We start from the raw sequence: 22,722 nt of genomic DNA, 5'->3' as shown, positions 1-22,722 counted from the left end.
ACCAATAATTTTTTATATGTCACATGTGAATTTATAATGTCCTAATAGCGTAGTGTATAATCTCCTTAAGCTTCCGTTACCGGACGAAGTCAACCGATAAATATCAATTAAGAATGGTTAGATGTATTGTCACTATGGACTCCCTATTATGAACTTGACCTTAAGTTCATTCGTATTAAGTTTTTTTTCTATTGTATGATTATCAGAACACACATTATACGGATTATTGGATATTTCCATCGTAAATTATAATAGAACTTAATGTATAAAAATAGTTTCATGTCCCTGTATAATATTGCCATCATTTAGAATCTCATCCTTGCTGCATGTATCAATAAGGTCGCTTTTCGCTTTGCATAATAGTTGTATTATTTTTTCAGACAAAATCCTATCCTGTATAAAGTTTGTGAGAATAGATGTATTTGTATGTGTATGTGTATGAATGTTTGTTCTTGCTATGAAATTCGGAACGGAGATAACTGGACAACACATAGGCAACTTTTTGTCCCGATATTCCTACGGGATACAGACATACCCGGGTGAAACCACGGGGCGCAGCTAGTTATAGTATAAAAGACTTATTCTAAAATACTTATATCTGGATATTACTTTAACTTTTATTTGTAAGTTTATTACATTAACAAGTATTGGTGCTTCTTCCCAAGGGATAGATAATGGATGTGTTGAATTATTATGTCAAAATTAAATATACATGGTCCATTCATAATGTATGGTAATATGTTAGCAGCGGTAATTGTCCTGATATGATCAGATGTAACAATTAGCCATATTAGCATAAAGCTATTCAATTAGACTCGACAAAATGACACACTATGTTACCTCGTTTTGTTTGGCGACTAACTTTTAAAGTCTCGGGTGTGGATTGACAATAAAAACTCTATGATAAGAAATCTCTGCAGGAACACTCACACAAGCTTAAAGATCTTTCTTTGATTTTTTTTTAAACTCCCCAAAATATGCAACTGGCAGAAAAAAAGAACGCGCAACAGTTTGAATTTTGACATTGACAATTGACAAAACCGCGCCAAAAATCGCATCGACCGTCGTAGACTATCCAATACACCCCAGATATAAAATTCCACAGATAATACACTAACGAACGATGAATAATTTAAAGGAATTACAACATACTAACTTCCGATATGCTTCGCTTACCACCGGACGTCAGTTGCTCCAGCGGTTAGTTACTGAACCGGGTTCGAACCCCACACACGTTGGGAACACTTATAACGACTTTTTTATATTTTCGTCATTTTTTCAAAGTTTTTACTAGTGCGTCTGTCTTATAAAACTTTTAATGTGTATTTTATTGATAACTGCTATAGATAGTTTGTGAATTCGTGTTATATTATCTGTGAAAGTGACTAAAAAGGATTTTAAGAATGTGGTGGTTATTCAAACTGACCATATTGCTGCAATGTAAGTAAAAATACCTAGCATTTATTCATATAATCTATTAATAATGTATTAGACCTACGTACATTAAACAAGAAGTGTGATAAACAGAGAAAATATCCTATCCAACTAAGAAGCGCGAAAGTTTGTAAACTTATGGATAAATGTATGGATGTTAGTTTCTCTTTCACGCGAAAACGGCTTATTGTATCTATATGAAATTTGGTACAGAGGTAGATTATAGCACGAATTAAAACATAGACTACTTTTTACCCGGGTACCATGCAAGTGACGCTGCGAGTTACAGCTAGTATGTTGTATTGTTTTCTTGTATTTAATTTTATCTAACCTGCCTGTAGATAGTAAAATTTTAGACATCAATTAAGCCTAGAAAAATTAGTCCTTGAAAAAATGTTCGTATCATCAGATTCAGTGATAACTCAAGTCAAACGTTTGAACACTTATATCTCTTTCATTTTCACGCTATTTAATATAAGCTAGAATGAGATAGAACAACACTACAAACTCTGATTAATGATTTTTATACGTGAATATTGTTTGTGCGAAATCGGACCACGTGACCGTTACGTCGTAAGATTAATTGGCTTTTGAAGGTAATTACGTATTAACAAATACTTATGGATGCTCAGTAGTAGAAATTTGAGCATAAACATTCTACTTTCTAGAGGTCTTCAAGAGAAGAGTGAACAGGTACCTTCTAGGGAAGTGCCTCTTACACACCTTAGTTTACCATCAGACGAGATCGTGGTCAAGAGCTCAAAACTCTTATATGAAACAGTATGTGATACGCGTGTGTGCATCTAGTGCATGGTAGAAGGTAGCGTGTGTCATAGACAATTTTTTATTGATTCAATGTATTATTTTTATTTGTTCATCTCGTTTGATTCCCTTCTTCGAAACTCCACCTACTATAATGTCAAAATATAATATCCTATCCAAAGGTTGCCTGGCAGAGATCGCTTTAACGCTATAAGGTCGCCTGTTTAACGTTGAAATGTTTCTTTCCTTTCTTGTTTTCTTATTCTTTGTTTGTTAATCTTCCTCATTTATATGTATTCTTTACGCTCTTTCTACATATGAACTATACTGTAAGTTTGTATATTATTTGTGGCATTACTGTTTCAGCACAGTATCAAATTAGTATAGATCTTGAAACATGCCATAAAATTTTGAGATTTTTTATTATAGTGAATCGTATACTTAGTTAAATGCATTAAAAACAAGTTACCAGCCAGCTGGAGACTTGTTTTCTTTTCCTTAACCTTCCCAGTCATTTGATTTACTCCTTTCGTGATTTTTTTCTCTATACCATAACAGTTAATGTCAGCATCACCAATCCAAAAGAAGTAAGATCTGTAAATGACCTTACACCTCTGCAAATGTTGGTGGCAGCACTTACTATCAGGTGACCCACTAGCTCCTTTGATGACGATGACACAAAAAAAACACTTATTGTTTATGTCGTCCCTTTAATGTTTAAAAACGTTAATTAGAAGATAGTGATAAATATGTTAATGAGAAAATAATGAATGCATTTGTACAATATTATAGCCAGGAAGAGCTTCAATGCATTAGACACGCAGCATTATAATTTTAATATCACATTAATATGAGATAATAAACAGAGTCCATAAAACACTTTAAAATTCACAAAAGGAAAGCCTTCATTGCAAGAAAGTATATAATAATAAGCGAAGAGGATTGAAGATTAATTTAGTATTCAAAAGAGCAACTGTTTTGCTCAGTTGCTGTTTTAAATTCATACCTTACGATAATATTGTCGTATCCGTTCTTTAATTATTCCACTTAACTATTTATAAGAATAATATACTTTCAGTGAATTAGTATTCATTTTGTTTCAAAAGGAATTCGAAAACATCGAGTGCTATTTTTGGATGTTATTATTAAAACAATTTCCATTATGTTTTATTATCTAAATTTAATATACTGTAAATTATTGTAGTGAAAGATTAATATTGGTTCAGGCATTAACCATTTTAAAAAGAAATCAAGCATACATAATTCAAAACATATCTATTATCACACAAACACATATTAGTTAAACACATTGCCAAGCTCAAACGAGTGTGAGTAGTGTGTAGAATAGTTGAAGTAGAAGGTGCAAGATGCTCCGTATTTATTGCTTTTCATTGTCATTTCTATGAAACTAGTCCCACTTGGATATAATGTTTTCATACATATATAGGTCTACTACTGAAACTCCATGTTACTGACTGACTTTTTTCTTATATTTGTTCATTTGAATATTCCTACTATCTATTTAATCAATATAAAGAAACTATATCAGAAATTTTTTCTTTTGTTTTCATTTTATTTAAGCAACATCGTGTCGTGTTTTGTAAAGGTCAGTTTCAAATGACATTTTGACATCTAAATGTGGGGCTGCGACATGGCAGCGTTAGTCGCGTAAATCGATGTGTTTGTTAGTACTCATTCGATTAACAATCGAGTGCATCGACCTGAGAATCGATTTTATTCTTTCATCAAGTGTAACACAGGTCGTATTGTGGTACCTAGAATATTTATAAGGATAGTGTTGTGATACCTAGAATATTTTAAGCGTAATTGAACCGAATGTGTATTTCTGTGTGTTCATTGTACTTGGTACTATTCCTAAAACTCTTATTAGGTTAATATGTATTACTGTTTATTCCCAGCTAATGTTTATACGAAAACGGTATATCAAATAATCGCTGTCTCGCATGTACTTTCTACAAAACATTACATAAAATTTACAATACTTATTTTTATTATTTTATTTTATACCTATGAAAGTTTTGAGTAGTAGAATTATCTATAGAATCTTTATATGTATGATTCCGTGTCGCAAAAACTTTATACCTGTTTTTACGAAATACATTAAACACACTACCATGATTTTATGATCACGTGTTAGGAACTAGAACAAAACACAATCAAAAAGAAACATTCGAAAATTTTAAGTGTGATCTAATCAACTACCCATCTTCAAGGTTTGACGGAAGTCGCTTTTTCGCAAAGGGCCTTCACAAGAAGACTGGTATTCATGTTATCTAACGTTATATGCCCCGCTATATAACCTCTTTCATATGCCAAATAAAAACACACTAAGCAAATTTTACCGTTGATTTATTCGAAAATTTGTTTTACCAAAATCTCGCGGTAACGAAGAGGAGGGAATAATTGAATTCCAGATTCCAGACGCGTCTCTTAGTAACTCGGCTGTGAGTAATTCTATATAAATGATAAATCTTTGTCGCCGTACGGGTTCGCTAGTAAATTACTACCCGCATTCCCAAAAAACCGACAGTGGATACACCAAATTTAATAGTAAGAGTATTTAAATGCTATTAAAGGTCAAATTACATTTTTTTAACGCATTTTAACAAAAATTTTATGATTTTTGTTCGACTTTAGCGATGGAGTGTGTGTGTGAGGCAATGGGTATGTGTATTTGTGCGTTTATGCGTGGATGTTTGTGTGTGTGTGTGTATGAATATGATAATGATTTGTATACTATATGCGATTCAACTAAGAATCATCAATCTTCACGTCAACGACCTTTTTGTGTCAAATAAAACCAAAAGAAGTTTTCATCAAAAAGCACTTAGACATCATATACAAAAAATGGAATAATATAAATCAAATTATAATTTATCACAATCAAACGTTTATAAGACCATAACATGTTTTAAGCATCAAAAATGTATTATTAAATTACAAACTAAACTTCATAAGACACTCTAGTCTGAATAACAGAATTAATCAAGTCTTAGAAATTCATAATGAAAAGTTATTTATAAAGTCGATGCACTGCAAGACGTCAAGATTAGATTTTATAATTTAGTCGTAAAACTTGGCGTTATAACAAAAGTTAAATTGAATTTTAATGTCCAAACTAAAACTAATGTTAAAATAAGACGTCCAACGGAGATCGTGGTAATGTAAAACATTTTCGTATAATACCTATATTACTTTTAGTCATTTTTTTATGGCATAGTCGGCAATGGAACTGGTGCGTCGCCTGATGGTAAGCGCTGCCACCGCCCATGAACATTTGGAGAGGCGTACGGAAGATTGCAGAACTTACACATCTACAAATGGATTGCCGACTTTATATAGGTAAGGGATCACGTGAGGATTGACGAGAGGAATATAGAAAGGACTAGGAAGGGTAAGGAAAAGGATATGAACTCCGGCTCCCCCACTCACCAAACGAAACACAGTAGCATGCTACAATTTCACGCCGGTCTTCTGTGGGGGTGCGGTACTTCCCCGGTGCGAGACGGCCCAATTCGTGCCGAAGCGTGTTCGACTCCCACCTACAACATAACATATATACATACATACCTATAATATCACATACTTATAACATTTCAATTAATTATTAATGTCATTTGTCATGTCTGTATTGTGGATCATGTTTCATTTTTTTTTTGATCTTTCGTGATTTTAACCGACCTTCCCAAAATCGATGGAAGTTGCCAAATCGATAGTTTTTTTGTTTTCGCTTTGTTACTCCATAACTCTGTGGGTTTTGAATTATAATTAATTGGTGTGATTCTTTTTTTTTATAGGACATTGTTGTCATTTGGTATCATTTTTGAATTTGAAGTGGTATCGTTTTAGGCATGTGGGTTCTTTTTTTGTGGAAACGCATTATTTTTCGGCTGTTATAACGAGTTAACCTTTCACTTTAATAGACTTAAACCAGCAGCATAAAACAAATGCATAATAATTTGCATGGCTTCAATATTATCCAAAATGAACAATATAGCGTTCCGTTGGTTTGTCAGAACCCTAATAGCATTTTGCAGCCGCCTCGAAAGCAATAAGATGTGACGCTTGACTGCACTGTTGTTGCATTCATTACGAACAATATTTCGTATTTCTAGACATTTCTATGCTTACTGTATTTTATACTTATGTTTTATTTGGACTAAAACAAGCTATATAATATAGCAGTCGTACATGTCGTCAATATCTTTTGCTGGTTTTCCACTATTCTACTATGAGTTGAGCTCAAAAATCAAAAGCTCAAAAAAAATTTTCATTTAATTAAGTTTCTTACAGAAGCTCTTCATTTACACCTCTATAGAAACAATCCTCTGTTTATCCTTTACCTCTTAACCTGCCTCAGCAAATGTTCATGACGGTGGTGACCCTTACCATCAGGTGCACCACCAGTCCAGTTGCCTATCTATAAATAATAAATCCTACATTTAAAGATAAGTTGGCTACACAGTATTCAATTAAAAATAGATGAATAAAATTAATTTGACGACTGCAAGGTGCAGTCAGGTGGGAAGTATTAAGATACATAATAAAATTAAATGACATATCAATTAACATGTTAGATCGAAAGAATAAACGGAACTTAATTCTATTTGTAGCTGTAAAAGATTTCATACCTAGCATCGTCGCAAAAAAGATCAGTAATATTTTTTCGCAAAGTAATTTATATTCCACATTTCCATGCATTTCTTAAAACCCTTTGTATTTTCCAACTGAGAAATTCTTTTGTAATTTTTCTAAAGAATAAGCGAACTTCTTGCGAAGGCGAGCGATCCTGAAAATGACTGTCTCGTGTTAATAAGTCGCTGCTTTTGAGACAATATTTTTGAATTATTAAATCGGGTCCTGGGACCTAAAAGTTTTCAATACATTCCAAATTTCGTTGAAATTTTCGAAATTGTGGACGTACGCGAAACTTTCACAATACTTGGAGTTAGAAAAAAATAAGAAAAGCATTAAGTCGTAATGTGTCTTATTTAAAATATTAAGTAATATGTAGTTTCAAGTGCCAAAAATCTATACGTAGTGTAGATATATATACTTAAAAGAAATGTTATAACGTTAAAACATAAAGTTATATAAACCATATGAAAACAAATCACAGACAATACATTAACGACAGCGTAAGTGTAAATCAAAAAAGATAATAAACGCGCGTCGCCAACAGATTAAAAATGACACCAAACAACTGCGCAAACGTCATCCGTGTAATATAAAACTTTTAATCACCGTCTTAGCACGCGACGAGGCTTTCACGGTTGGCGGGCGAGCACAAAGGTGCCATAACGAACAGGAAGCGAGCTCCTCTGAGCACGCGCTGTTTTTTATAACACATGCTGAATGTCTATCGCGATGCAATTCCTTTTGACGTACGATGCTCCCGTTTGCGATGGTTGTGTTGTCCTTTGTTGTTTTATTTATTTGTGAACACTTTATTTGCAATGTACATTACTTTATTGCACACAAATAGAGATGAGATTTTATCTGTGTGTAAAATTACACTCATATAGTACGGATGAAGACCCGTACTATATATTATACTAGCTTTTCCCCGCGGCTTCGCACGCTTTGAATTTGGAGTAGTTTAATAAATATTATACATATAAACCTTCCTCTTAAATCACTCTATATATAAAAGAAAACCCCATCAAAATACGTTGCGTAGTTTTAAAGATTTAGGCATACAAAGGGACATAGGAATAGAGAAAGCGACTTTGATTCATACTATGTATTGATAGGCTACAGCACTCAGTGATCACGTACATATCCAACGTAACAACTTTAGATGTTTAAATTAAAATAAGTTATGTTTAAAACTTATGGAGTATTCATAAAATTATTTAAATAGATTTGTTTTCTCTTATTTAAACCTTTTAATTTGTGTTACGTAAGCTCAAGGGAGACTGATAAAATTGTTTTGCGATAGCCACCGCTAAACATTTATAAATTCCTATAAAAACTTTCCATACTACGCAATCAACAATTGTTTCCTCAATTATAAATTAAAAGCGTAATGGCGCTATTTCTTATCGCACAGTGAGTGCACAGCCTTAATACAATATGGCACCCTTCTATTTTTTCTTATTATCAACGGTTTACCAGCTAAGTGGAACGACTGCGCACGCGCCTCCGTTCCGCTTGCGATTTTGAAACACATGTCATATAGCGCTCTCTTTCTTACACATCTTTTAACATATGCCGTCTTCTTCACACATCGTTTGAGATTATGAAGCGTTTCGATCTTCGCATTGATAAACCTGCTTGTGGTTTAGTTCGAGTAAGGTGGTTTGATATAGAAAATATAAAATGCATATATTTACGGTTTAAACTAATTATATAATTCGCGTTATAACCGTAGTTAATCAAGTTTTTACTGCTAGTGTTTCCCGTTACCTTAAATCTAACATAAAATTCTACTGTCTTCTTGTAATAATAGAGAATCCAGACTCTTATAAATATTATGCTATATATACGTACCTATAGACATTACAAACTTCTACGTACAAAGGCGTTAACATACGCATTTTTATTGAATTTATCTCATGGAAGGAAGTCTTCCGGATGTGGGCTTCCGATTCCAGCGCATATTGTACGAAATGACATATAGTAAAAAGTGGACTCCGATACTGATCTTGTCTGAGGATGTGGTCAGGTATTTTTTTTGGTTATTCCGAAAATATCCACGACAATATTATTTAAACACTAGGCGTATAAAATGTACTTGAATTTCAAATACATTGAACACGTATTTTTTGTCAAATATATTTTTTATACTTGAACACACAATGTTCAAATACAAAAAACAACAACACACCATAAACATCATACGCACGCATATACAATTTTGAGAAAGCAAAATTCAGTTTTTAGCATCAACGCGCCTTCTTCTAAATAAAAGCTTCATCATTAATAAAATTTAACTGAATCAATCGATGCATTTTCATACTACATATATCCCCTATCAAACAATTGGTGTTGAAGTAAAAACTGCACCGTTATCCCCATATTGCAAACGTAAAAACAGACAGTGAGTTATGATTGCGCCGGCGCATTTAACAAGGGTGTGCAGCGAAGCGTGGCGTACAATATACCTACCTCGGAACACAGGTGTTTATTTCTAACCAACTTAAAAAGGTAAAATAAAAACTTATCAACCCAGGCTTAAATATTGTGATAATTAACTGCTATCCGTGGTTTTTTCCGCGTTTGTTTCAATATTAAAATTCATTATTAGTTATTTGTATAATAAACATTTATTTATAAAAAGTAAAAACGACTACTTAAAAGAATTTTGACATAAAAAAAAAAAAAAATTGTGGGAAACATTACAAAAATTATACTTTTTCAAAAGCAAGCGAAATCTGAATATAAATAGCGCTTGCTATTAGCAAGCACTTCCTAGTATAAGTAGGGGTCTGTCTTAAAGACTCGGTCAAGTGTGGCTCAAAATCCAAATTCACATAATAATAATTTAGTGAGACCCTAGACGACATGGTTTACTAACGTAAACATAAACAGATGAACAAGTCATCATACACATAAGTGCGTGACGTAGTCGTGTAAAATACATTTATATTATTTCTCTCTCGAATTTAATGTTCATATATTTAAGGTCTAATGCTCTTCATGATATTTGTTAGTATGGGCACAAGAGTTTTGTTTTATATTACTATATTGCTAAACCTTCATTTATCAATATCAAACAGTATTCCAAAATTTGCAAAGCGAAACTTCCATAAAAAGTGCCACCACATATGAAATGAAAATTCGCGACATTATCGTAATCAGAAGCGGAACTAACACACAGGAAAGTTCACAAACATATCGCAATCTAGCAGAAACATTATCCAAGTTACTCACCATGACTATGAGAATGCAAATGTTCGTACAACCCACAATTTTAAAGATACGGTAGTTATATTTTTATTCAGTTATTACAGAAAAATTAATTATAAACTGTTCAATATGTTAGTCAGTCAGTCTATAAAAGCATAGTAAAACTGTTCAATACAGTCAGTCAGTTTACAAAACAAAACTCTCCCTTAGGGATTTATCCCTAATGGAGGGTCTCATTTTTGCTTCAGCAATGTCCAGATTGAAATCTCTTTAGAAATACTGCTACTAAGAAGGAAGCATTAATACTCAAATTACATCAGTTGGTCGAGTAACAGACTGAACGGAATGCCAATGTAAATTCGTAATAATTTGTAATAACAGCAAAAACCACAGCAAAAAAACCCGAACAAAATAGCAACAGAAACCCTAATTTCGCATTACAAATCCGAAAGCAATTATCTCTAGACAGACCTCATTTCTTTAGATTTGACGACAAAAAATATAACCATTCAAATTTATTTGATAAGAACCTCAGAACAACTCCATCTGGTTTCAATAATGATGTTTTCGGCCGAACGGGTACCTAATATGCCCTAAAGGATACACCTTCAATTTCATGCCGGATTATTGTGGGAAAAATGAAAAAGGTTGGCAGCGTGATTTACATAGGTATACCGAGGTGCAAATGACTGCTATTTCTCTTTTCGGAGCCTATTTATATTGGATTGGTGATTTATAATGGACTTTAGGGTCAGTTTTAACAGTAGTGGGAAAGCTGGTTTGAATTAAATTGGGTTTTTTTTGGGGATTAATGGAATAAATCTTTAGAAAAAAACTTATACAATATGCATTTTTTGTATATCACAACACAACAAATAGTGGTATAATGAATTAATAGTATAGTTAATACCAATTTTTAGTACATCCCAGAATGTATCCACTCTAGGAGATAAATTTAAAGCTAAATAGCGGAAAAATATCGCTACAAAGGTCAAAATACAACACTTCAGCCTCCGCCTTACATCGTAAGACATTTAAAAATAGAACGTTACCACAATTTAAATTGCTTCGTTAAAAACAAATGATCACTAAGCTTTCCCAAATTCCATATTCATTTCTCATTCAAAGAAAATAACGAAATCCAACGAAATTTTCCTTTTTTGTGTAAGAATTAAATTTTTTTTCGTTTAACTAAACTCGTTGACGTTTATTCTGCTAAACTTTTCAATTACTTGATGTCCCAAAGGCCTACGGAGGTTATACATCCCATTTTCCTTTTTGTCGTTTCGAATCGACTTATTTACTTTGTATTCAAACCATAATTACGTGTGGCCTTTTCTTTTTCCGTTTATTATTTCATAAGCCTCAAACCATGTTGTTTTGCATGCAAGGTCGTTCGTTATTTATCACAGACCAGAAATAATATAATAAAATCACTATTTTATTTTTCTGACAATTGTTATCCAATTTAGTAATGACATATATCATAATATATGAATTGACATATTTTATTTTTTTAAGACTGTGAAAGAAAAAGCAATCCTTTATTTTACTGTTACCAATGAAAATCTTTTCTCATTGACGTATGGTTAATCTTCATAAATATTGATGTTATATTATCATTTCAGATGTTCAATCCGTCCGTATAATCAACATGCGTGTACCTGAAGTCCTACAGTACGGTACCAGAGACTTGATCACGCTTGACTGCGATTACGTCACTACCAACGTCACTGGCCTCGTCGTGAAGTGGTTCTTCAAGGACCGCTCCCAACCAGTCTACCAGTGGATTCCACCACAGAGGCCTCAAGCGTTGGGGGTACTGAAAAACAAGGTAAGGAAATTTGATGACATAGTAGCTGTAAAAAGTAGCCTGTATTAAACAATTTAAACAATTTATTTAAACAATTTATTTGTTAATTCAGCTTGTAGAGTATTTTCTTGTGTTTGATTTTACGTCATTATTATACATTTAGAAATTAAAGACTTTTTAACGGATTTGAAACTTTTCTAAAATAGGTGGAGGTAGTTCGCAAACAACAATTTTTGTATGACCTTGAAGACATATAACATCTCAGTCTCCGTGACCACGCTTGCAAAGTGTTCGAAACGTCGGATTAATAGTATAATGAATGAATGGCGTTTAAAATCCGTTAAAAGTCTTTAATTTAAAAGTAGCGTGTATGATAATGCACCCAATAATCTGTACATATCTATTACTTCATTCGAATTTGACAATGGATTTGTGAGTGTGTGTACGCCTCTGCAAATGTTCATACGGTGGTAGCATTTATTGCTCAACAATTTTTGAAAAATCGTCTTTCGAATATCTAGAAGAAATTGTGAACACTAGATATGTACATGTAATTACTAGCTGTACGCCCAGGCTTCGCCCGTGCTACGTGTATAGCCTATGTCATTCAGTGAAGTTACACATTTCTAATATTGCAAGAATTTTTGAAATCAGTCCTGCAGATTTGTGTTAAAATATTACAAATATTACATACAAATCTTTCCTCTTTTTAATATTAGTACAAATAATCTATTCTTTGTACGCATAACATACGATATGTTTTAAACGACGTCCCAAAAACAAAGAATCTTCTCAATTCAACTGTATCATTTGGCTTTATTACTCAATCAATCCACTGATTTTCAACCACTTGACGTGATACTTTCTGTGTTTCATAGGAAATTGTTGTCAATTAGTCCCACTTTAGAGTTTGAAAAGAATAATTATTATGCTTCATCATACATAGCTACTATACTAACCTTACAAACCAGATCACTAATGAAATAATTGTACCAAATTTCAGTTGGACCTGAACTACAAGATCTCACGTAATCCGTACACACAGCACAGAGCGTTGCGCATCATTGAACCTACCACCGAACTGACTGGAAACTACACGTGTGTGGTCTCCACTTTCCTGTCTGAGGATGAGAGGACAAGACCCATGACTATATTTGGTTAGTATTATAATGAAACTAGCTATTACTTCATCTGCGTAAAATCCCATCAGCATTGAACATTTCACCGCGATAAAGTCTATACTTCTAACAACTAATACTCTCTAGCAATAAATTATCTCCAGATAAAAAATCGTACCATAAAATCGTTTCGTTGCGAAGTGAAAAAAGACAAATCAACATACGCTCACGATTATAATATTATCAACTTGAAAGAATTATGTAACCAGGTATATTTAGTCAGTATTTGTCTACTTAGGTAACAATGTAATAGGCTAGCCGATTATTTGCATTACTCGAGTTAAATTAAAACAAAATATATTACTCTTTACTGGTGAAGGAATTTTCAAATTTTAAGAGTATTATAAACGTACATATTTCTTCATTTTAATATCATTGTAGATACAAAAAAAACATATCTAATTTTTAGTTTTATTAAAAAAAAATCTGTGTCCACAATCCATTGATCACGGGTGGCCAAGAGGCTAAGCGTTGCTACGGTTTGGCAAAAAGACGCGGGTTCGAATCCCGCCTCGTGATCGTTTTTTTTTATTCTTTCAATATATCTCAAAACTATATCTGTTTTTGAAGAGGTTGCTTACCGAACCGGTGGTCACTGATATCTATGCAAGGTTCAAAAATGCTTATAAATATGACTGATTAAATAAATGAATGCTTAACTTCGAACTACATTATGAACTATCTACACATGTAAAAATTATCAGTTTATACGTGATAATTACAAGAACCAACATCCTGCTATCCTGCATCGTTCCTACTATATCCGACCAACATTATAAATGCGAAATTTTGTAAGGATGTGTGTGTGTTTGTTACTATTTCACGCAAAAACTACAGAACCGATTGCTGTCTAAGTACCAAATTTAATGAAATTTGGTTGAATAGCTGGACAACTAAAATAACATATAGGCAGACTTACGGGGGTGAAACCGTGGGGCGCAGCTAGTGAAATATAATTCCAAATCAATTAAACAAAAACATTGAATGTACAAGAGCCTCATGTTATAACATATTTTTTTATTCTGTTAAATTGACTCGCGAACTAATCCTATACACAATATTATGCAAATAGCTTTGTAAACAAGGTTCCGAGACTCCGAGCAAAGTAATTTCCCCTTAATCTCTACATGTCACTCTACTTTATTTAATATTATAATTTTCCTCCTACTTTCAAGTAATAATATTAACGTAGACATGAAGTTATCGCATTATGATATTTATCAGAAGCAGGGGTGTATCGTAGTTATTATATACTCCTGTATAAATGAGCTAAGAATCACTGAAAATGCTTGGATAGTAATGGCTATCCATTGTAATAATTTAAACCTTAATATCTATATATTATGGTTTGGATTTCAATCGTGATAATAGCGTACCCTGTAACAAATAAAACTTAAACAAAATATTACATAAATTTAACGTTTATTATAGACCATGTCCCTTTCTTTTAAATCATCTGAAAACAAACGCCATTAAACTGTATATTTCATCCAAGTATATTACAATAGCTTAGATTTATATTTGATTTGCATAATCGGGAAATCCGGTACGATATAAAAAAAATTTAACCAACATCGCTACCGTATAGAATTTTTTGAGCAATTAAGACGTATGAGTTGTTTTTTAGATTTTATGGTTCAAGTCTTAAATATATTTAAAGTTCAAGTCTTTAATATGATCATTTGAAATTTAAGAATGTATAAATCAATAAAAGTAACACGTTATGAATAGATAATTCCAGAATTTAATTAAGGAACAATTATTAGCGTGATTCATTAAACAGTTATTAGCTTATAAATTACCATCCCATCCCATAAGAATATCGGGATAAAAAGTTGCTTAAATGTTATTCCAGTTGTGCAGCTGTCTATGTACCAAATTTTATTGCATTCGGTTGAGTAGTTTTTGCGTGAAAGAGTAACAAACACACACACATCCTTACAAACTTTCGCATTTATAATATTAGTAGGATAGGATTAAGGCATAAAAAAAATACAAGACAGTATCAAAGGAAAACTACCAGAATTAATAGAATAGATGAACGAGAATGCAGGCAATAGGCGGGAAACAGGCTAATGGAATACAAATGACCGTTTTGCTTATACGGTAAAATCCATCAATATTTGAAGCAACAAGATATGGGTCGAAGATAATGGATGGATGGATGTGACAGATCAGAATTAAAATGTCTTCTGAAACACATAGTTAAGGTGGTTGGAGTAAAATGTATAAATTTTAAACGTCATTCCATGACTTGTTGATAAGTATCGGCCTTCATGTTACAGCTAAGAAAACATATGGCAATATACAATTCAAAAATGTTATCGTGATTATTTTGTGAATAATTCTTTTCTACAAAGGGACACCCTGGAGGGCGTTCCATTAAATGTTTTCATATGAAATATAAAAACGTTTGCGCAAATCTGTTGGAAACTCATGGAGTTTATATAGAGCAACAAAACCAAAAACAATGTAATTCAAAAGTTCCTTTGTTTTAAGAAACTTCTGTTAAATGCCATAATGCAATTCTTTTACATATAAGTGTTAAATTTAAGTTGAGATGTTCAATTCTCATCAAATAAGACAACTCAAAAGAATATAACTCAAACATCGTTCGCAAAAGCGAAATAAGAATCCTGAAAAATCGTTGTATCGTTGCAAAATAAAAAAGAAAATTCTAGAACATTCTCTATCTTCGTTCCACCTGCGGGTATCCATTACAGTTTGCGTGTTCCGCAACCGTTGGATGTTTAGAAAACAGGCTCGTTTGTGGGTGCAATTCGACGACATCTATATTACGATCCCTTACAATATCATTGCCGTTTCTGCTGCGTATATGCCTATAAATCGTATTAAGAAAGCTTAATGAAGATAATGATAAGCAAACCATAGATTTCTGTCAGTTCTGTAGAAAAAAAAAGCGACAAGCAACTTTAAACTTATTGTCCATATTTTGATTTAAAACTCATTAAATAATAAATTATAATTTACTATATTGCCAGACAAAACCATTTTTGACGAAGGTGGTTTGGTTGCCAAAAATTTAACGTTAAATTTAAGTTAGGTCTAGTACTATTTATGAAACGTCAACATTATATGTATTATCTATTTATCTTAAAAATGTTGGCAACTCAACTTCTTATTTCACAAACAATTACCGCTTTCATACGGTTCAATTCTTTGTCCTTTGTTTGACCAGATATAATAGTTTTGGAGAACTTTTACTAAACAATAATACAGAAAACAGTGCTCTATACAATCCTGGATACATTACTACGCTAAAGAATATACGACAAAGGGTAAATGGTAGATTAAATTGCAGACATTTAACATCCGAAATACTTCTTGCGTTTGATCTTTCGAGGTGAAGAAATAGTTTGATAATCTTGTTCTGTACACCTCAAAAGCGTTTAATTTCATAAGAATTTACAAATTTGCGGATTGTGATCTAGAATTCCAGGATAGGGCTTAAAAACTTATTATAATCTATTATTAAATATTATATAGCCACTTATAGGTTATTACTATTTTTATGCTTGAAACACAAACCCAAAAAGTTATTATTCAAGTAAACTCTTACAATTGTCCCTCAAAAATCATTTTTTTTATCTATCACTGATTTGGAAGATAGCTTATATAAAGAAGAATGAGCAATGATCTCGATAGCTGCTCTTTAGTCCAATATATTGAATTGAAATTCATTGGCTGCTTATAAAAGTAATACCTCATGTAACAAGGACGCGTAGATGGTGAGAAATGTCCATTTAAATATGAAGATAAGGACAAATTCCGTCTAAGTCTTGTTCTTAAGTCTACTTGCTCCCGGCTTCGCAACCTAAAGATTTAAATCCCAATCCCGCCTCACAGTATTTTTTCTATAGAAGTACTTAAAGTTTTAGGCCAACTATAAGCTCAGTGACACATAAAATAGTGCTGGCGTGAACACAAACATTTATATCATAAACGTATTGATTTTTACGATGGCTGCCGTCTGTTTACACTCACATTATTTCCCGATCGAATGAGCAAATGTCATGTAAATCGATTCAACGTTCGTGATGTGACAACGTCGTTTTGTAAACTCCAATACGATGTTTGAACGATGGCATAAATAACAAAACCTATTTATATCATTGGAAGTAAACATCTAATAACTTGTAAGCTATACAGGGTGGTATTTTGTTATATCTCCAAAGGAGCAAGTACTCCTAGTCAAACAAAACAATACGATATTTTAGAAAAGAAAGAAAACTATTTTAAGACTTCCGCTTTGCTTGCTTCAGCCGATACTTGAACCGACTAAAATCTGCATAAATTACACCCTGTATTTTCATTGCGTCGATCGTTACAATAAACTTATAAGGATGATATCTTTCTAACCTACTTGATAGATCAAATAAAGAAAACGCCATGAAACTATAAATTATTTACAACCTATCCTACTATACCCTACTAATCCTACTAATATTATAAATGCGAAAGTTTGTAAGGATGTGTGTATGTTTGTTGCTCTTTCACGAAAAGCCTACTGAACCGATTGCATTGAAATTTGGTACGTAGACACCTGGACAACTGGAATATTATATAGGTAACTTTTTATCCCGGTATTCCTTCGGAATACTGACTTACGCGATTGAAACCGCGGTGCGCAGCTAGTATTAAGATAAAGTTAGGACGCTAGAGAGATTTCTTTGACTACGCGGGCAAAGACGCGGGCGAAAAGCTAGTTTACTATAAAAACAAGTAATATTGAAGTTTTTACATATTTTTTTGTTTCTTTGATTTTAGTACCAGAAAGAAAATTCGACATGATCATGGATAGACTGAACGATGGTTATTTGAATATTATATGTTCTGTCGAAGGCGTCTTCCCTACACCAGAGCTGGTCATCTTGGCTGGAAACAGGTAAAAATACACAAATATATAAATAGCTTTACATACTTCTCAAGAATATACCTATAATCTAAAAATGTACATATAGTTTATGATAGTATAGGCGTAGTTTTAACATTATGTATTAAAATTTACATGAATGCGCTACGAAAATATAACTATTTATGACAACACAAAGTTTTTTTTTTAATACTTCCCTTAGTGGTGTTCCTTTTGCGCGAGATACATTCGGCTAGTTTTTCAAACCAGGTAGCAAACTTTGTTTGCCTAATGGCATATAAAACCGAAAGAGTAGACAAAATGAGCCACGGAGCCACGGCGATGCCAAAAACACTGGTTGGAATCTGTGTTTTATTTTTGCTCTGAATATTTCTAAATTGCATTTAATGCCACTGAAAAATAATTTAATTCATATTTGAGACTATTGCAATAGATCGTCAGCAATAAATAATTTAATTCATTTGCATGCTCTGTTCTGACAGAAAGTATCAAATTATAATCACATACTGAAACTTGATTGAAACATTGAAAACATCATTATGTTAACAATACCATACTTCATCATGTGATATTTTAATTATGGTACATGCACTCGATTTATTAAGCCATGAACAATAATTATATTAATAATTTGTCGTTGTTATCGAAATATTTACCTCATGTTCAAGCTTTAGTGAATCAAAAACGAATTTAATTCATCGAGTATCAAACTGATAGTCACAGCTCAAGTTGCTTATGATTTAATTTCAATTAAATTGTCATAGTACTGTAGTATAGACTTTAATATATATGTACGTTAGAAGAAAAGGAAATGGACCGTCTCCCCCACTCATCTTAGAAAGCACAATAACTAAATAAATAAATAAATAATATCATCTTTATTCAGTCCCCACAACATTAGTACATAACAAAAACTTAAAAATACAGGTAAGAGAAAGGATAACAATGGCATTCTTATGCAACTATTTCACCCCGATCTTCCATGGGGATGTGGACCTTCCTCGATTCTGGCTGGTCTAATTCGTGCCGAGGCGTCGACTACCACATTAATAATAGCTATATTCAACAAATCAGACTCACGTTACTAGTATACTTAATAATATGAACCTAGTAATAAGATCTAAGAAGCCTTGAAAATTACTGCAACACTAATTAGCGCCTCCAAGTTTCGCACTAATATCCTTATTCACTTGAAAAGCTTAAGCTACACGGTTTACTTGGGTAAAAATCATTTTATTTACCTACTATAATATCAAGATACTATTATATGGTTAAGATTGGATTACGATTTTTTTAAGTAGATTCAAATCTAATGAATTAATCTTTTAAGTAAGTGTATAAAAAGGACTTTAAAGGAACCTGTCGAGTTTCTTAGCGAATCTTCTCGATCGACATTCCCGCCAGGATAGACATAAGCAATAAAGCTTTACTCGAATAAGAGAAGCATATAACCGAGTTTGAGTTAGAATCCTTCAATTCATATCAGAGACACGACGATAGCCTGAGAAGCCTCGCTTCAACTCACTCGATTACACAAGAGCCAGTCCAAAAGCCAAGCAGTTAGATATTCCGAGTATATCCTTCCGTAATCGCAGCCGATATTCATTGATTCTAACAAGCCGTTAGTGCAGCCGACATCTCGGAAACTTGCAAAGTCCAAATCGCACCAAATAATACGAAACACTATACGTTCGTTCGTCTCGATACATACAGGTGACTATTGGGTTAGTTAGCGAAAGACGTGATTTGAAATTTATCTGTTATCTTGGAATATGGATTTAGAACTATAATTACGTTGGATATTATCTTTTAAAACACAATTTTTTTATATAATTGGGAATATGTTATCACCATAAAGTTAGCGTTTTGAGTCTTAAAACATTTATTTTTTCCTTCGATCAAGATCTATTATGAGGCTTTAGTCTTTATATTTAGAATCGAACACTATTTCATTTTCAATACATATAGGTATGATAGCCATTATGTAATTCAAAATTACTGCTCATTTAAAGGATATATTTATGAAAAAAATTAAAAAAAACTTACAACTTTAATTTAGAATTAATTTACCTCAAAAATTCTTCATACAAGTAAATATATTTCAAAAATAGTCAAGAGCTAATCCACAGAAATTCGTTTCCCTCAACGCCTCCATTTCACATAACACCATCATCCGTATGTTGTCAGACTTAGAGTTTTAGTCTAAATAATTCGGATGCTGGAAGTTGGCTAACTCCGACATCTTGTACAAGACGTACTCGGCGCTGAATCAGTTCGCCCGCCAGGTATTCCATCCTAATCCCTGTGTTTAACTGTGGATAAGTCGTTATTGAGCGTCTTACAGATCCATTCTTGTCTACCATCTTGACCATTATAATATTTTACACATCTGTTATTTTCAGATTCATTGTTAAATTCTTTCAATGTAATATATAATATTAATAGAATTTTGAAAGATCTATATGATGTGCCATGATATGCTATAAAAGTTATTGGATTGATCAGAATTATACTTGATAAATGTTTTTCGCATTTGATAATATATTAAATCAATTATTCCAATATTATGATATTGCAACATCAATTGAACTTTATATCTTAAAGCTTAAAAGACATAAACATAATCACAATGATTTTACATACGTCCATATACCAAATAATATCATAACACCATCATAACATCTAATGTGGTAGTCGAGTACGCTTTGGCACGAATTGGGCCAGCTCGCACCGGGGAAGTACCACACCCCCACAGAAGACCGGCGTGAAATAGCATTTTGCTGTGTTTCGTTCGGTGAGTGGGGGAGCCGGAGGCCCATATCCTTTTCCTTCCCCTTCCCAGTCCTTTCCTTTATTCCTCTCGCCAATCCTTTCTAAATCCATTCCCAATTTAAAGTCGGCAATCCATTTGTAGAGGCGTAAGGTCGATTGCAGACCTTACGCCTCTACAAATGTTCATGGGCGGTGGGAGCGCTTACCATCAGGCGTCCCACCAGCTCCATTGCCGACTGTGACATAAAAAAAAAAAAAAAAAAAAAAACACACAATTAAAAGAAACAATTAAAACCAACTAAACGTCTAGAAACCATCATAAATGCGGTTTTTGTCCCTTTTCCTTTCAAAGCTGCCAATTCATTTTCAGAGACAAGGTCTCATTTATGTCCTCACTTCTGTAAATGTATTCATTAACCGCACTAACTAGTTTGTAAGCTCTAGCATAGACAAGCGAATAACATCCTAAATTAACAACATTTTTCAGGCCACTAAACGCCAAGTCCTCGTTGAACCTGATCGAGGGTCGATATACAGCTGTCACCAGTGCTGTGGTGAAGATACAGCACCTCCCACCAACTGTGGAAATATTGTGTGACATGCAGGTGCCTCTTGCTAACTATTATAGCAGGAAACGGGACATCTTTTACAGAGGTAAAAAACCATTACTGTTATGCTTTTATTCTTACCCAAGGCCTTCGGGGGAAGGCCATCGATTATATCAGACTCCTACTGCAATAGTGGACGACTAAAATGTAAATTTTGATTAGGGCATCACGCAAGTGAAACTGAAGCATTTTCATTAAATTTTGTATACTTTTCAACCGACTACAAAAAAGCAGAAGTCTTAATTCGATTGCGTTTTTAAGGATTTCTTATCTTAATTTAGTCTAGTTCTGACCATTTTAAAGCGTGATAGCTTTTTAAGTAATTATAGTATTTTTACGCTATTAGGTATATTTTCAAGCTTCATAAATAGAACTGGAGCTGTTTTCAGAATAATGATGAAATAAAAAAAAAACTTACAAAATGTCTTCAAAAAAACGTTGACTAAATTATATTTATCATATTTCAGATCCCCATTTGACAACGTTTGATCCGCCCGGCTCGGCTAACTCGAGAACAGCGAGGGATCACGGTAAATATATTATTATTACGTCTATATTATTAAAATCAATGTAGTAGGTGGCTAACCACAACGTTGGTTTAACGATTACCTTACTGGGTATAACCCTGGTATATTATTATAAAAAAAAATTGTGTTTATGATAAAAATTAATTTGTAACCATATTGTGAATTTGTAACTTTACTCCGTGGGTTTTTTTTTATATTTCAAAGAAGCTGTTGCCACGCCGGTTACCATTTTTGCCGAAAATGTAATTTTATGTCATAGATATATATTTAACTTCACACTTATTTATATATATTAAGTAAAATATATTGAGTAATTTCAAGACGAATGAAGCAGATCCTTAGCAGAAACTCTTTTTTAATAAAGACTATATTAGACCAGAAGGTCTAATATTAGCTGGGCCTTCGCTTGTGTGGAGGTCCACAAGGTGCGGATTTTCAGTGTATTTTTTCCCCCGATAAATTGCGTAATTAACATAAACATTAGAAATATGTTTTTCAGTTCTACCCAGTTGTTACTGATTCGATTTCAAGCACTTCAATTATTAATCCTTTAACCTTATATCTACTATTTTATAATTTATTAATACTAGTATACCTCTTAATTATATTACTTTACCTATTATTTAATACTAGTTACACTGCTATTCATCGTAATTAAAATAATATAAGCTATCCTATCTTATAAGTTGGATCAAACTGTATTTAGTATGCAAATTTGATTAAAATCTGTTGAGTAGTATAGGAGTACATCTTGGACAAACAAAGAGGCACGTAATTTATATCATATATTAATATACTTAGTCTGGCCATAAATACTGTTACACTTAATTATAAAAAAATATTACATTTGAATTTCGAATCT

The 22,722-nt window shown here is 32.8% G+C and overlaps 1 protein-coding gene across 1 annotated transcript in view; it reads left to right on the top strand.

The window, feature by feature from the left end:
* Positions 1–1,209: 1,209 nt before the first annotated feature.
* Positions 1,210–22,722, top strand: part of LOC119833409 — a 22,956-nt gene continuing 1,443 nt past the window's right edge. The window contains exons 1-6 of the mRNA XM_038357400.1: positions 1,210–1,440; positions 11,697–11,902; positions 12,885–13,038; positions 17,848–17,965; positions 21,213–21,379; positions 21,801–21,863. Of these exons, the coding sequence (XP_038213328.1) occupies positions 1,404–1,440; positions 11,697–11,902; positions 12,885–13,038; positions 17,848–17,965; positions 21,213–21,379; positions 21,801–21,863 (745 nt within the window). The 5' untranslated portion in view covers positions 1,210–1,403. The remainder of the gene's footprint in view (positions 1,441–11,696; positions 11,903–12,884; positions 13,039–17,847; positions 17,966–21,212; positions 21,380–21,800; positions 21,864–22,722) is intronic.

This window comes from Zerene cesonia, chromosome 17 (assembly GCF_012273895.1).
Source record: "Zerene cesonia ecotype Mississippi chromosome 17, Zerene_cesonia_1.1, whole genome shotgun sequence".
Taxonomy (NCBI): domain Eukaryota; kingdom Metazoa; phylum Arthropoda; class Insecta; order Lepidoptera; family Pieridae; genus Zerene; species Zerene cesonia.
The sequence above is the reverse complement of the archived record's forward strand: the minus strand, read 5'-3'. Positions and strand labels throughout refer to the sequence as shown.